This window comes from Balaenoptera borealis (assembly GCF_965194805.1).
Source record: "Balaenoptera borealis genome assembly, chromosome: 19".
Classification (NCBI taxonomy): Eukaryota; Metazoa; Chordata; class Mammalia; order Artiodactyla; family Balaenopteridae; genus Balaenoptera; species Balaenoptera borealis.
The window spans coordinates 55,385,635-55,402,469 of record NC_138878.1 but is presented as its reverse complement, the minus strand read 5'-3'; the positions used below and the strand labels follow the sequence as shown (position 1 = coordinate 55,402,469).

General features: G+C 47.5%; 1 protein-coding gene and 1 long non-coding RNA gene across 3 annotated transcripts in view; one reads left to right on the top strand and one right to left on the bottom strand.

The window, feature by feature from the left end:
* Positions 1–16,835, bottom strand: part of RYR1 (ryanodine receptor 1) — a 117,281-nt gene that overhangs the window by 25,587 nt on the left and 74,859 nt on the right. The window contains exons 78-88 of one of the 2 annotated variants that reach the window (XM_082367486.1): positions 16,649–16,748; positions 16,261–16,340; positions 16,106–16,182; positions 15,103–15,176; positions 14,445–14,462; positions 13,271–13,351; positions 9,759–9,847; positions 9,536–9,664; positions 9,343–9,447; positions 6,993–7,074; positions 4,651–4,838 (exon numbers count right to left, since the gene is read on the bottom strand). In XM_082367486.1, the coding sequence (XP_082223612.1) occupies positions 4,651–4,838; positions 6,993–7,074; positions 9,343–9,447; positions 9,536–9,664; positions 9,759–9,847; positions 13,271–13,351; positions 14,445–14,462; positions 15,103–15,176; positions 16,106–16,182; positions 16,261–16,340; positions 16,649–16,748 (1,023 nt within the window). The remainder of the gene's footprint in view (positions 1–4,650; positions 4,839–6,992; positions 7,075–9,342; positions 9,448–9,535; positions 9,665–9,758; positions 9,848–13,270; positions 13,352–14,444; positions 14,463–15,102; positions 15,177–16,105; positions 16,183–16,260; positions 16,341–16,648; positions 16,749–16,835) is intronic. The other variant, XM_082367487.1, reaches the window with a different exon arrangement.
* LOC309616678 lies at positions 13,361–15,949 on the top strand. The gene is made up of 2 exons (XR_014237567.1): positions 13,361–14,242; positions 15,239–15,949. It is a non-coding gene; the product is annotated as an uncharacterized lncRNA (long non-coding RNA).

Genomic DNA, 16,835 nt, shown 5'->3' with positions numbered 1-16,835 from the left:
TGGGATTCCTGGGTCCTACTGTAGTTCTGTTTTTAATTTCCTGAGGAACTTCCATTCTGTTTTCCATAGTGGTTGCACCAGTTTACACCAGTTCCCACCAACAATGGACAAAGATTCCCTTTTCTCTACATCCTTGCCACACTTGTTATCTCTTGTTTTTTTGATAACACCCATCCTAACAGGTGTGAGGTGATATCTCACCGTGGTTTTGATTTGCACTTTCCTGATGATTAGTGATATTTAGCACCTTTTCTTGTACCTGTTGGCCATTCGTATGTCTTCTTGGGAAAAAATGTCTATTCAGGTCCTTTGCCCATTTTTAAATTGGGTTATTGGTTTTATTGCTTTTGAGCTATAATGACTTCTTTGTATATTTTGGATATTAACCCCGTATTAAATATGTGGTTGGCAAATATTTTCTTCCATTCCGTAAGTTGCCTTTTTTTTTTTTTTGGTCGATGGTTTCCTTTGCTGAGTAGAGTCATTTTAAAATGATCAATGATGGGACTTTAGCTCCTGCATCGTCCTTTTTGGTTCTCTTGCAGTCCCTACTGAGACTCTCACCCTCACCTGCCAGTCTTGAGAGTCGAGCTGGGACTCCCTAGAGAGGGCCTGGCACCCAGGAGGTGCTCACTGGCTGCTTATTCGGCTCGATTAGTGGATGGATCTGGAGTCAGTGTACTCTGGATCCAACTGAGTTCTAATCCCAGCTTTGCTACTTATCAGTTGTGTGACCTTAAGCACAGCACTTTAACCTTCCTGTGCCTCATTTTCCACTTCTGCAAAAATGGGAATAAAAAATAGTCCTTACTGGGACTTCCCTGGTGGTCCAGTGGTTAAGAATCCGCCTGCCAATGCAGGGGACACGGGTTCGAGCCCTGGTCCGGGAAGATCCCACATGCCGCGGGAGCAACTAAGCCCGTGCGCCACAACTACTGAGCCTGCGCTCTAGAGCCCGCGAGCCGCAACTACTGAAGCCCACACGCCTAGAGCCTGTGGTCCACAACAAGAGAAGCCACCACAGTGAGAAGCCCGCGCCCCGCAACAAAGAGTAGTCCCCGCTCACCGCAACTAGAGAAAGCCCGCGCGCAGCAACGAAGACCCAACGCAGCCAAAAAAAAAAAAAAAGTCCTTACTACCTAAGGGTTACTGTAAATTAACATTCATTGACACACGGGACCTGGCACAGAGTGAGAACATGATACATATTAGCTCTTCTTCCTGAAGGTGCAGGGCTCAGGGACAGCGATGTTTAAGAGGCTGCGAGGGCGACAGGAATAAAGATGCAGACTTACTAGAGAACGGACTTGAGGACACGGGGAGGGGGAAGGGTAAGCTGGGACGAAGTGAGAGAGTGGCATGGACATATATACACTACCAAATGTAAAACCGATAGCTAGTGGGAAGCAGCCGCATAGCACAGGGAGATCAGCTTGGTGCTTTGTGACCACCTAGATGGGTGGGATAGGGAGGGTGGGAGGGAGGGAGACGCAAGAGGGAGGAGATATGGGGATATAAGTATATGTATAGCTGATTCACTTTGTTATAAAGCAGAAAGTAACACACCATTGTAAAGCAATTATACTCCAATAAAGATGTTAAAAAAAAAAAAAAAGAGGCTGCGAGGGATTGGCAGGGAAGGTGAGGGTCCCACGAATGCGTGGCACAGACGCCCAGGGGAGCAAGGCATTGCCGAGGGGGAGGAAATGGCCGACTGTGGCAAACGCTGCCAAGATGACAAGTCAGAGGAGAGATTTAGGGTGAAGAGATCACTGATGATCTTAGCTGGCGTAGTTTCAGGAGAGTGACAGGGACAGAAGCCCCGAATCAGGGAAGGAGTGGGAGGTGAGAAAGGAGTGAGCGAGGGTAGATAGCTCTTGGGAGGCGTGGCTGAGAAGCGGGGAGAGAGAGAGGCAGGGAGGCTCTCAGAGGACAACTGGGAGGCATGGGGCACTTTGTATTCAACTCAGGAGACCCTGGGTTTATTTAAATGCTGACGGACAACAGTGATTGCAATCTCTAGAATAAAATAAAAAGCCATGAGTCTATACCCATACAAATGAATGAATGAATGAATGAACAAACAAACAAGCAAATAAATAAATGGAGGAGAAGGCAAAAACTCTTCCTTACAGTAAAATGGTACCTAATGTGTGGAGAAAAGGGAACCCTCTTACACTGTTGGTGGGAATGTAAATTGGTGCAGCCACTATGGAAAACAGTATGGAGGATCCTCATAGAACTAAAAATAGAGTTGCCATATGATCCAGCAATCCTACTCCTGGGCATACACCCAGACAAAACTATATTTCAAAAAGATACATGCACCCCTATGTTCATAGCAGCACTATTTACAATAGCCAGGACATGGAAACAACCTAAATGTCCATTGACAGATGAATGGATAAAGAAGATGTGGTCCAAATATACAGTGGAATATTACTCAGCCATAAAAAAGAATAAAATAATGACATTTGCAGCAACATGGATGAACCTAGAGATTATCATGCTAAGCAAACTAAGTCAGAAAGAGAAAGACAAATACCATATGATAGCACTTATGTGTGAATCTAAAATATGACACAAATGAACATATCTGTGAAACAGAAACAGACTCACGGATATAGAGAACAGACTTGTGGTTGCCAAGGGAGAGGGGGAGGTGGGGGAGGGAAGGACTGGTAGTTTGGGATTAGCAGATCCGAACTATTACATGTAGGATGGATAAACAACAAGGTCCTACTCTATAGCACAGGGAACTATACTCAATATCCTGTGGTGATCAAACATAATGGAAAAGAATATGAAAAAGAATATATATATATATATGTATAACCGAATCACTTTGCTATACTGTAGAAATTAACACAACATTTTATTGCAATATGGTAAGTCAACCATACTGCAATAAAATGAAAAAAGGTACCTGGTAAAGGTAAAGGGTACAGGGAAATTAGAAAACCACCATTTATCAGCTGCCATAGTAATAATCGTGGAGACAAGTATCACTGATAGATGGTAACCCTGAGAGGGTGCGCAGGATATTTACATAGTCTCAAAGCACATCTTCACGAGATACCAAGGGGAACGACAGTATCATTACAGTGGAGACTCTGGTAAACACCACCTTCACCATGTGACCAAGCTAACACCAACTGTAATGGGAAGAACCAACATCACATGCCTCCTGATACGACGCACTGAGAAAGACATAGCCCTCCTCTGATAGTCCTGCCAAAGGCGTATAACCTGAATCGAATCACAAGGAAAACTCAGACAAACCCACACTGAGGGCCATCCTATAAAACAACTGGCCTCTATTTTTCAAAAATATCAAGATCATAAGAGGCAAAGACAGATCAAGGAAGGGTTCCAGATTGAAGGGAGCTAAAGAGACAGGATGCCTAAATGCAATCCCTGATCCTGGACTGGATCCTTGACAAGGAAAAAAATTTCTTCAAGAGCAAAAACTGAATAAAGTCTGTAGATAGCAGGATTGTCTCAGTGTTGGTTTCCTGATTTGCATAATTGTTTTGTGGTTATGTAAGGGAATGAACTTGTTCTCAGGAGATACACACTGAAGTATTTAGAGGTAAAGAGGAATCATGATAGAGCAAATGAGGTAAAAAGTTAACATTTGGGGGACTTCCCTGGTGGTCCAGTGGCTGAGATTCCGAGCTCCCAATGCAGGGGTCCCTGGTCAGGGAACTAGATCCCACACGCCGCAACTAAGAGCCTGCATGCCGCAATTAAAGATCCCATATGCTGCAACTAAAAGATCCCGCACACCGCAACGAAGACCCTTGTGCTGCAACTAAGACCCAGCACAGCCAAATAAATAAATAAATAAATAAATAAATAAATTTTTAAAAAAGCTAACATTTGGGCAATCCGGGTGAAAAGGTATTCAGAAATTTTATGTACTGTTCCTGCAACTCCTCCATAAGACTGAAGTTATTTCAAAAGAAAAATTTAACAAAATGGTGATGGAAAAGATCTGGCAGTAATAATAGTAATAATAGGTAACATCTCTTGTACTCTCCTGTGTTCCAGGCACTGTCCAGGCTCTGTTCACCCACCGCCTAACCTCAAAGCAGTCCTGTGAAACAGTTAATGTTATTATCTTAGTCCCATTTCACAGAAGAGCCTGAGGCTTAGAGCGGATGAGTGGCTTACCTGGGGTGGAAGGGTTGGCAGAGGCAGGTGAGTGGGCTTCTGGACAGAGCTGGTTCCTGCTTTTCCCTCCTAACAGCCTCATTATTTAGACCTGCAATGGTCATTAGTGACTGCCTCTCCCGTTAGTCTATAAGCCCCATGAAGGCAGGGCTGTGTCTGTCTCAGTCATTGCTGTGTCCATGGTACCAGCACAGAGCCCAACACAGAGGAGAAACCCAATAGATGTTTATCAACTGAATAACTGATCTCTATTTATAATAATGATAATATTATGACTGTTAATAATGATAATAGAAATAAGGTTTTCATTTGTGTTAATGCATTTCGTCTTCAAAACAAGTCCAAGGATGGTTTTATCCCCATTTTACAGATAAGGAAACTGAGGCATCCAGAGAAGTCTCTTGCCTACAGCAGGCAGCCAGGAAGGGCATGACTGGCACTTGGCACTCCACCCATCCGCCTTCCAGTACTCACCTTCTGGAAGTCCTTCTTGGAGATGAGGCCACGGGGATCAGTGACGTAGTCCTGGAAGGCCTCAGAGCCCACAATGTCCTTGAGTTTCAGGAACATGTCGAAGAACTTGAGGATCATCTCCACATTGGATGAGGATTCCACAAGCATGTCCACCATCTGCCGGGCAATCATGCCGTTCACCACGTTCCCTGCAGGCAGCCCCAGGTCAGTGTGGCTCAACAGAGCCTCCTTTCTGGATCCCCATTGGGCTTGCCTCCCTCTCCAGCTCAGGAGCCACCAGGATCCACTGTGCTGGTGGAAGCTTCCCTGGCCAGCTCCTGTACCACCCCTCAGAGGGCAAGGGTCACTTTCTGATCTGCCTCAGCATCAGGTGTGAACCTGGCTGATTCTGTCTATGTCCTCCTCCCCCGATAGCTGGGGGAGTCATCAACAAAGATAACAATGGCATAAACTAATGGCGGGTCCAGATGCCATGCCAAGTGCTGCACTGACACGACCTCATCTTTGTAAGGAACGTGTGTCACTATTCATTTTTATAGATGAGGAAACAGACTCAGAGAAAGTCTCAAACTCAGGTTTACACAGCCAGTAAGGGGGTGGGGAGGACTTGAACCCAGAGCTGCATGACCTCAGAGCTCACACCACCTAAGCCTTCCACTAGCCCACAGAGGCCAGGCGGGTCCACAGATGAGTGAGGTAGGCCAAAGACAAGACAACAGGGAGAGGTGGAGACTGTGGTAAACTGGGACCCCACACCCCCTCTAAAGCAAACTGGCTCCAACTTCTTTTTTTTAACAGAATTTTATTTATATTTATATTTATTCATTTATTTTTTGGCTGTGCCACACAGCTTGCGGGATCTTAGTTCTGCCACCAGGGACTGAACCCGGGCCACAGCAGTGAAAACCCCAAACCCTAACCACTGGACCGCCAGGGAACTCCCCAAACTGGCTCCAGCTTCTTTTTGCACCTTTCAATTTTCATATAATTTCAAATTTACATGTAGCTCACAAGAATAGTGCAAGGGGACCCTCATGTATTCCAGATTCATCAGTTGTTTACATTTTGCCATGTTTGCTTTATAATACCTCTCCCTATTTTTTTTCACTGAACCATTAAGGACTAAGCTGCAGACACGAGGCCTTTTTACCCCTAAACATTTCCACATATATATTCTTAAAGACGAGGACATTCTCTTATATAATCATAGTGCAGTCATCAAAATCAGATTGAACATTGATATGACAGTTATTTAATCCAGTTCAGCTGATTTTTCCCATGTGAGAATGTGGACGCGTGGTCACCGAATCTTTCAATTTTTCAAGATAAATGTTTAAAGGGATTTTTGATTTTTAAATCGGATTTTTAAAAAATTAATTGATTATTTTTGGCTGTGTTGGGTCTTTGTTGCTGTGCGCGGGCTTTCTCTAGTTGTGGTGAGGGGGGGCTACTCTTCCTTGCGGTGTGTGGGCTTCTCCTTGCGGTGGCTTCTCCTGTTGCGGAGCACGGGCTCTAGGTACACGGGCTCAGTAGTTGTGGCTCACGGGCTCTAGAGCACAGGCTCAGTAGTTGTGGCTCACGGGCTCTAGAGCACAGGCTCAGTTGCTCCGCGGCATGTGGGGTCTTCCCGGACCAGGGTTCGAACCCGTGTCCCCTGCATTGGCAGGTGGATTCTTAACCACTGCGCCACCAGGGAAGTCCCTTTAAATCTGATTTTTAAAAGCTGATGACTAGTTACCAAAAATTTAAAACATTGTAGGAGGATTATTCATTGCAACATGGTTTGTAATAGCAAAATGTTTTTTAAGAACCTTGAATGTCCATTGATAGGGGTGTGGTTAAATGAATCACTGTATCCCCACGCAATTAGTACTATGCAGCCATATAAAAGAATGAGGATGCTGTTATGAACCTCTATAGAAAAAAGTCTTTGTCTACAAGTTAAATAATTTTATTAATTAGTAATAAATTATGGTTGTTTTAAATCACTACGTTTTGGGGATATTTGTTAGGCAGCAAGAGCTAACTGACATATTCAGCAAATAAATAAATAAATAAATAAATAAATATTCAGTGCATAAATTTTAAAAAGTGTCCAGGCCACCCACCTAATTAAGATTTCTCTGGCGATTCAATAAATTACTATATCTACAGTCAGGACCTGGCACATAATAAGTGCCCAATAAATGTTTGCTGGGCTTCTTATAGCAACTTAAATGCATTGACCCTCACATGATATCAGATGGGGTTGAAGGTTAGGCTCTCCTGGGTCTCAGAGGGCCATTTTCAGGATCACCTGAACATTTGTACCCTCCCCTTACCCCCACCCACTAGGAGTTTACCTTCTAGTAGTGACAGCAACATCACCACCATGTCCTTCTGTAGATCCAGCAGCTCCTTCAACAGCTCGATCTGGCTCGAGTCCTAGAGACCCCACATCCCAGCTTTGTGAGGGCTCTTCTCAGCAGAGATGCCTCCCACACCTCCAGCTGCTTCCACCCACCCAGCAGGCCCTATGACCCCTTTTCTTTCCCCCTCTTACCTCCGAGGGGACCCGAGTCCAGACATGTTCCTCGGAAGCAGGGGAAAAGGCAGAGAGACAAGACTGTGGGGTGGGATTGGCACTTTGGGGGAAGTGGGCCCAACAGGTGACGTGTAAGGACAAGGGCTGGCAGGCAAGGAGGACTTGGAGGAGTATGGGGATCTGAGAGCAGATGCTTGGAACCAAGAGAGACAGAGACGGACAGGGGCAAATGCTGGGGACAGTGACACAGATCTGGGAAGGGATGAGAGTTCAGCACTGCGCCTGGCCTACGGTGGGTGCTTGACACATGTTTGTTGAATGAATGTGTGACAGAAAAAGTAGGACTCTGGGCTCAGGAAGAAGGCTGTGGGACACAGCTATGTGCTTTCTGGTAAACCATTTGGGAAGAATGGCTCTCCTGTCACAGTGTCTCATGTAGGGCCCACAGAAGTCTCCAACATGGTCAAAGTTCTGCCCCATGGTCCCTATTTGTATTAGGTTGAGCTACATAAAATTGCCAGTCTTCAGTCATTTCTCACCAACAAAGTGGTAATTTCATATAGTTCTACCTAATGAAATGGAGGAAGGGGAAGGGTACCAGATAAATGGGATGTAAGTCTCCTTCCACCCCATGCTAGTTCTAGAGTTGCTGATTCTAATCCTAATACATTTCCACAGTTCCAAAGCTCTGCATTCTGACTCTAAGATTCCAACATTCCAGGATCTCAAGATCCTAAGATGGGTGAGTCCTGTGGTGTGTGCCTGTCCATGATGTAGCCCCTTGATTCTCTCAACAATCCCACTCTCAGAGCATATGGGACTAACCCCATCTTCCGGGTTCTAGGGGTGGGTATATAACCAGGACTGGCCAATCAGAGCTTTCTTTCCCCTGGCCAGGGTGATTGGTTCAGGAATGGGCATGTGACCTAGTAGTCCAATAAGAGAATATGGCAGATCTTTTCCTGGATCTAAAGAGGTGTTCTCTTCCCTCTGGAGCTGTTAGTGGAGCTCATGAAAGCCCAGGGCATCATTTTCCCAGCCCGTGGGGAGCACCTGCTTGAGAATGAAGCTAGAGAGGAGAGGGACATTTCTACTAACAGCACTATAGGCCCTGGATCTGATCTGTGATGTGAACTGATAAATTCTTTTCTTTTTATTCTTTTTTTGTAAGCTACCACTTTGAATTGGATTTCTAGCCCTTGCAATTTAACCTAGACCATGGCTGAGGCATTAATTCTGCAGGATTTGGAACTCTACACTAAGATACCAATATCCTCTAGAATTTTAAGATTACATCAACAGCCCCACTTGAACTCACTGACACTAAGAAATTGCATTCTTAAGTTCAACTCCTTTCAAAAGGTCAGATGACACCAGACAGGGTTTCTGCCAGCCCCTGTGGCGCCTTTGAGTAAATTAGAAAAAGGCTTCCCTTCTTCAAGACTCTTTCCTGTTGGGAAATTATAATATACAGAATATTGCCATCTGCTGGAAAACTACTGTAATAAATACACCGATATATGTATGATGTTTAGGATGTGGATGGTGCCGTTTCAGATGCTGGGCCCTGCTGCAGCGCATATGGCAGCCTTGAATATGTGTACCAGACAGAAGCAGAGCAAATGGATAAGGTGTTTGTGAGGCATTGACAAGGCTGCAAAGGGGCGGGGGTGGTGGGGAAAAGGGGAGCACGAAGATGCTAGAGATGGGAGACGGGGCTCGACAGGGACCTTACATCATGGATGCCCTGGATAGATGTCATCTGCCGCAAGCAGAATAAAGAAGCAAAACACCCCTTCAGCCCCAGGCCCAGATCTAGAAGCCTACCCTCATCCTATCCCTAGTCCTGTCCGAATCTGGGTGACCTCATCAGAGAGGAAAGAACACCAACCAATCATAGAGGAGCTCTGGACCAGAGCCGGCGGGCCCCAAACGTCAGACCAAGGGAACTGTAGATGGATAACCAGCCGATTGGCGGTGGCAGAGGAGGAGGCGGGATCATGGAGAGAGCCAATCCAGAAGAAAGATGGATTTGGCCACGGAGAGGGGCCAGTCTGCAACCTGCCGGGAGCACTGGGGTGCGACACGGACCGACGGGACAAAACTCGGAAACGTGCCAGTTGGGGGACGCCTGGAAGCAGTTGGATGAAGAACAGAGAGGCCCGAACCTGAGCGAGCTTCATCATCATGTGGGCAAACACGTGCAGGAATCCCACCACGGCGTCCCAGAGGCGGCTGTGCGCTAGACTCTGCTGGTTCCCGGTGCAGGGCCCCTGTGGGGCAGAGAGAGGCTCTACGTGAGCACGAGGCAGGGCGCGGGATGCGGAACTGCCCCGCCCCGCCCCAGCGGGCGAGCCCTACCTGAATGTATTCGGTGAGGCTGTTGAACACCTGTTTAGCCACCGACATGGCCTTGGAAAAGTTCCTCTTGCCCTGCTCCTCAATGACATCCTTGCCCGAGTAGTACCAGTAGAAGTCGCTGATGGATTCCTGGGGGGCAGACACAGTGTGAGGGGCTGCTGGTGCCAACCATGGCCCAACAGACCCCGACCCGGGTCACACCTGGACGGCCTCACATCCTCACCTGAAGCCGCAGGAGGTAGTCCACAGTACAGATGATGATGTTAATAGTGGTTGTATTCCCTGTCTGTGTCCGTAGGTAGTTCTGGAAATCTAGGGAGATGAAAAGTCACTCATTTATTGAGCATCTACCATGTGCTAGGGGAGGTGCACAGGGAGTCCTTTATTCATTTATGCAATAAATGTTTATTGAGGGCCTATTGTATGCCGGAAGGCATATAATCATTAATTTACTTAATAACTCTTTATCAGTACCTACTATGTGTTAGGGGAAGATGGAGGATCATTTATCCATTTGTCTAATAAATATTTATTGAGGGCCTACTATGTGCCAGATGTGGTGGAGGGCCAGTCATTTACTCATTTTTTCCCCCAAAATATTTATTGAACACCTACAATGTAGCAGGGGGAAATGGAGATTCAGCCTTTGTTTGTTCACAAAAGTTTTTTACTGAATGCCTACTATGTGCTGGGGAGATCGGAGATTGGTTATTTATTCATTCATTTATCCAAAAAATATTTATTGAGCACCTACCAAGAACCAGAGGAGATAAGCATTTGTTATTTATTTGTTCATTTATTCAATATATATTTATTGAGCATATACTATATGCTAACGGGAGATGAAGATTGGTCACATACGTTGATACTACAAATTTCCTGAGCATTTATTATGTGCCCTGGAGATACAGCAGTAAAAGAAAACAAAGTCCCTGCCCTTGTGAAGTTTATATTATCATGTAGTAATTTTTCAGTCTTTTCTAACTGCAACCTACAGTAGGAAATCCAGTACATATTTACACTGAGACCCAGTACGCGTGTCTAATCTGAAATTACATCCACATATACCTGAAACAGAAGTTTCACATACCCTTACTATGTGCCATACATTCTGCTATTCTCTGTCTTGTGCTTGTCTAGTTAACTACAAATGAATTCTGAACTCAACCCACTATATGTGTAGTTTTCAACCTCCCAACCCTGGTTGCACATTAGAACCACCTGGAGGATTTTAAATATCCCAGTGCTCAGACCCCATCCCAGACCAATTAAATTAGAATATCTGAGTGAAACCTGATCTTTAGTGTCTTGTAAAGCTCCCCAGGCATACCAATGCGCAATTAGGAATGAGAACCTCTGCGATAAACTTGATTCACGACCCTCTGGTGAGTTGGTTCCCACTATGAAAAACATTGTTCTATGGCAGAAAGCTGATAACTGTTAGAGCTGAGTGATGGCTTCTTGGGGGCTTATTATACCATTCTCTCTACTTCAGTGTGTGGTTGAGAAGTTCTGGAATAATAATGATGATGATGATAAAGGTTGTGATGGGGGAAGCTCAGGGGGTTGGAGGAGCCCAGAGGAGATGCCTGACCCAGACAAGGTGGTCAGGGAGGGCTTCTTGGAGGAGGGGACCTCTGACCTATGACCTGAAAGATGAGTAGGAGTTGACTGCGCAAATTCCTCGCTGTGTGACCTCAGGCAAGTTATTGAACCTCTCTGAGTGGCAGACTGTGCCTCGGTTCCCCCATATGTAACACGGTGGTCACAGTAGGCCCTACTTTAAAGAACTTTGGTGAGGTTTTAATGCTTTAGCATATATAATGAATTGAGGACAGAACCTGGCACATAAGTGCTCAATAAACAGTAGCTGTTCTTAAAGGGCCTTAAAGAGAGTGCTGAGGTTAAGAGCTGCACTTTGGAGCAGTGACTCTCAAAACATGGGCCCAGACCAGCAGCGTCAGCATCTTCCGGAAGGAAACCTGTTAGAAATGCAAATTCCTGGGCTCCGCCCCAGAATTACTAAATCAGAAAATCTGGGATGGGGTCCAAAAGTCTAGTTTAACAAGGCCTCCTGGTGATTCTTAGGTACGCTTGAGTTTGAGAACCACCTCTGTAGACTCATTTGCCAAATGACCAATTCGTCAAATTATCAAGGCAATGAAAACAAGCTTCAGTTAAATCCTTTTGATGTTATAGCAATGTCATGTTGCCCAGGATGGCTTCAACAGCCCTTGAAAGTTTTTTTCTCCCAAAGTTTTACTTCCACCTGATTTCCCTATAGCCACTTCACAATCACTATATCAGGCTGAATGTCCATTTTGCCTGGTTTCACATTACAGATGAAAAATATACTCAGATATTCAAGATTTTATAAGCAAATGGACAGGCTTTCCCATCAACCCTGTTTTCTAATTCCTTTTTCTGTGTTCATTTAAATCAGACTGTATGCCTAAATGGTTGATACGGCTCCCCGGCTTTTGTCTGCTCTGAATGGCACTGAATACTCAAGACATGCAAGGCCTCTGAGATTTGAAAGATATTTCAAATATTTATTCGACTGGGCTGGTTAATGAATCCACAAATTTGGGCAGATGACCAGATTGCAAATTTGGTGGGAGAGAGAAATCCCACCGTAAGAACATTCTCATTTCCAAAAAGTCATAGACCCAGGGAATAAAATTCATTCTAAGCCCCAAAGACTGATTCCACCTTTGTTAAAGAAAGAAAACCCCAGTCACATGGCACAAAGGTATTTAACAAACCTTGAAGAAAAACTAGCTGTGGACATAAGAGCTTATGACAATACAAAACAATGGATCATGCTTTATCCTTTGTTGAAAAGAAAAAAGTAAAGATTAAAGATGTTTACCTTGAAGAACACTAGCCAAGTGGGGTGCAGGTTCTATGGAGGTTAGATTTATAATTACTCCCATTCTTGTCGTGAAGGTTAACTTCTGGGCAGTCTGTGGTTTCTTATCACCCACTAAGTGTTATAACCACAACCTTGAGACTGTACATGTTTGTCATAGGAAACTGCGTCGGGTACAATGTTTACTGTTCAGAATTTCAACTATTCCTTTAACGTAAGCTGTGTGCCACACGAGGTTATGTTTTCTCACCAATGATGTATTTAATTAACTTGCTGTGTCATCCTTGATCTGGTTATATTGCCTGAACCAGAACAAAAGTTGTGAAAACTCAAACTTGTTTAAGTTAGGAAAGAGTCTGTAGGCCTTCGTCGTGGCCAAGTATTTTATAAGCAAAATTAATAGGTGGTTCTAACAGATTCATTTAAAAATGCCAGGCAAATTTTCCCTCTACTGACCCAGAGTATGGCAATCTACCACATTTACTGAACTTTGGCAGCTGCTGCAAAATGCCTGTGGAAAAATGGCATGTGGCGAATTGCTCATTTGTGAAAATTGATTTTGGGCCAAATTGGGTTTTGGCAGATTGCTTTTGGGGAATTGGACTGGCTAGAGGAGGTGAAAGTGAAGCAAAGTGGCTAGGCTCCAGACATTCAAGAGAGATTTAGGAAGGTGGGCAGGCAGCACTTGACACTGGCTGAAAGTAAAGAATGAACGACAGTGGGATTGAGGACAAGGCCTGGATGGGGGGATTGAGGCCATCACTGATAAAGGGAAGAGGAGACTGGAGATTAACTCAGGCAACCCTTCCAGACCGACCCCAAACCCTGGCCTTCTCTCTCTGTCACCTAGCCCTCCTCCTCACCATTATTGTGCCCCTCGCAGAGCAATTGCAGGAATCGGAACAGGTCTTGGGTGAATTCATCATCTGCCATGACCTTCTCTCCTGGGTGGAAGAGGGGGGGAAAAGGGCCAGAAGGGATCAGATGCGCCAGGACACAGCACGCATGCACACGGCCCATGCACGCTAAACACGCATGCACGTGGCCCATGCACGCTGCACACGCATGCAGAAAGCATGGGGCGCGCAGGGAGGAGCAGCCATAACTTTAAAGACAGCATGAGGTCCACGGGCATCCATGACACCAGAGTCCAGGACATCAGCAGATGGAAACTGAGGTGCCCTGAGTTATGAAGCTGGGGCCTCAAGTGTCTGTCTACGATATCAGTGTCCCTTTGATGTCACCACCTGTGTGACAGCTGGGAGTGTCTGTCGACCTAGCAGAGGTTCGGGCTGCTGTTACCTCCCTCAGCCCCCCTCCAGGACGGCGTGGGGCGGTTAATGGATTATGGGGGTCAGAGTCACTTTCACGCAAAGGCTCTGAGCAGGAGGGGATTGAACAGGGGGATGGGAATCCAAAGCCAGCCAATTGGCTCTGATGCCTTGAAAGCAGCCAATCCAGGAGAAGCAGAGGGGGAGGCGTGTAAACATGGGCCAATCAGAACGGGCATCTGAAAGAAGCCAATCACTGTGGGCTGTAGGGGAGGGAAGGCTAGATAGTGAAGGTTCGGGCCAACCAGAGCAGGCGCAGAGGAGGCACGCACACCAATCAGAGTGGCTGCTTGGGGGCAACCAATCTGGTTGGTGGATGGGAGCCGCAGACTCGATCAACATGGGGTCGCGGGCGCAGAGAGCAGGGCAGGTGGGAGAGGGGTTCACCCCACCTCGGGACTGAGAATCTGGGTCTGGAAGTCCGAGAACATCCAGCTGGAAAGGGATCTTTGCCATCTTCTCTAGCTTCTATTTTACACATGGGGAAACTGAGGCTTACGGAAGGTAAGAGTCCCATGTGTTGTTAGTGGCTAATCTGGGACCCGGATCTTGGTCTCTGGACCCCTGATCTCGAGACTTTCCTCGGGCATGGACCCTCCCTCCCCTGGATGACCCAAATCCTCAGCCCCCAGGTGGAGGGGATGGTTCGGGGTTAGAAGCAAGGGGTGGCAGTAGCACAGCACGGGAAATGGACTAGGGGAATTACCGTTCTGGCGGTTGATGACTGGGGCAGCCAACAGGATGAGAGGAAGAAGCAGAAGAAAAGAGGGAAAAAGAAAGGCAGAAGGGGACAGAGAGACAGACAGAAAAACACACACAGAGACATGGTCAGGGATGAAGGCACAGACACAGAGAGAGAAACAACCCACAGAGAGAGAGAGCGACAAGGAGCAAGGAAGCAAAGAAGAGAACAAGAAGAGGGTAAAAGCAGAGAGGAAGAAAGAAGAGGGAAGAGAAAGAGAGAGATGGGTAGGTACAGGTGGAGAGGCAGGAGGCGAGGATCAGGGCAGAAAGGTTAGGCACGTCACAACACGGCAAAGAGGAGACTCGATTAACTCAGATTAGGGACATTAATGAGAGAACAGCAAGCAGGGCTGGAGACTTGGGGCATGTGGAGGGTGGGGTCCATGTGGTGATGGGTGAGAGAACACAGAAGGACACCCAGGGGTGGGACCATGGGGAGGGAGACTCTGGAGGAATGGGGGGGGGCAGGACTGGGGACCACTGTAGGGGGGAAACCTGGGCATGCTCTTGGGGAGGGAAGATGTCTTGGTGGAAGGGAGCTCTGGGCAATTGGGGGGGAGGGGGGTGGATCCTGAAAGAAGGGGATGCCCCAGGGAGAGGGAAGCCCAAGAAGGCCTCACCGGTTCCATCCTCATTCACCATGCCCAGCCCCTCTGCCTTGTTCTGTCTCTCGAAGGCATTGAGATCCAGGACACTGAGGGAAAGAAAGGAAAGATGGTGAAGATGTGCTGAGGCCTCTGCCCTCCTCTCTTCCAGAGACTGGTAGCTCCCCCACAGTGGAGGGTGGTGAGCCATCGTAAACCATGAGTGAGCTGAAATCAAGAGGAAGCAGAAACCAAGAGCTGAGAGAAGCTATGCAGTGGCAGCTGTGAGGTCAGGTGGGGCAAGGATGAAATGTATAAAAGTTGAAATCAGAAGGAAACAGAAACCATCAATTAGCAAAAGCTTCAGAGAGGCAGTGAAAGTCAGTCAACCGCAAGAGGAGAACAAAGGCAGACGGTAGTGGAGCCACACGAATAGGGGTCATCAGAAAGAGCCCCAAGTCCCTGCTGCCTGAGTGTCCCTTGAAGACTCAACAACCTTCCGGCTCCAGCTGTCTGGATCCTTAATACAACCCGTTCTTAAAGTCTGTGGCATTTTGCCTCCCTTATCGTTCCATGTGAATCCTTATAATAAACTCCCGGGGCTTCCCTGGTGGTGCAGTGGTTGAGAGTCTGCCTGCCGGTGCAGGGGACACGGGTTCGAGCCCTGGTCTGGGAGGATCCCACATGCCGCGGAGCAACTGGGCCCGTGAGCCACAGCTGCTGAGCCTGCGCGTCTGGAGCCTGTGCTCCGCAACGAGAGGCCGCGACAGTGAGAGGCCCGCGCGCACCGCGATGAGGAGTGGCCCCCGCTTGCCGCAACTGGGGAGGGCCCTCGCACAGAAGCGAAGACCCAACACAGCCATAAATAAATAAATAAATAAATGTATTTAAAAAAAAAAAAACTCCCTATTATTTGAGCTGGTCTGAGTGTGTCCCTGTTCCTGGAACCAAGAGAACAGACCTGGAACCGGAGGTGGCGCGGGGACTGGGGGCTCAGCCACACCAGGCAGCTTCACTAAAGACGTGCACTAGAGCCCACCTGCAGGTTTGCATCAGCGCCTGGATACTCTGGAAGAAGCCAACTTCCTTCTTGTCCTTCAGGTAATCCAGCATTTTCTGCAGAGGGGGAACTGGGGGTCGCACAGGAACCTCCCACCCCTCCCAGCTCCCCTCCCAAGTCCCTTCGCCCATTACCTGCTGCACATCGGCATTGCCTCCGTTCAGGATGGAGATGCCCAGCTTCAGGGTGGAGGACACCATGGCGCCCGTCTCTCCTGGAGGGGATGGGTTGGGGGGTGGGGTAGGCAACGGATGGTCCACTCAGTTTGGGAGCAGGGTTCTTCACTCACCAGAAAACAGCCATCCCGGGGGATGTCAGAGAGTGGGGCAGAGGAGAGTGCAAGGGCGCGTATGCAGGGGTGATCAGCATTGAAGGAATTGGTGAGAAATTGCAAGGCAAGTGCGTGAGTGCAATCCACATGCATGAGGGGTGGGAGAGTGTGCCCGCTGGGTCCACAGGGGATGGGTGGGCTGGGGACAGGATGGGTTTACTCAGGAGGAGCTGAATGCACGTGCAGGGCACCTTTGCAGGCACTGATCATCTGGAGCACCATCTCCGCGGTGCCCCGGTTGTGCAGCCGCGCCTGCTGGTACAGGAGCCTCTGCTTCTCCATCTCTTTCTCCTGCAGCAGAGCCCGGCCCACGGAGCTGAGTGAGTCCAGGCTCACCAGCCCAGCCTTGCCCTCTCACAGGCTTGCCCTCACCGCTGC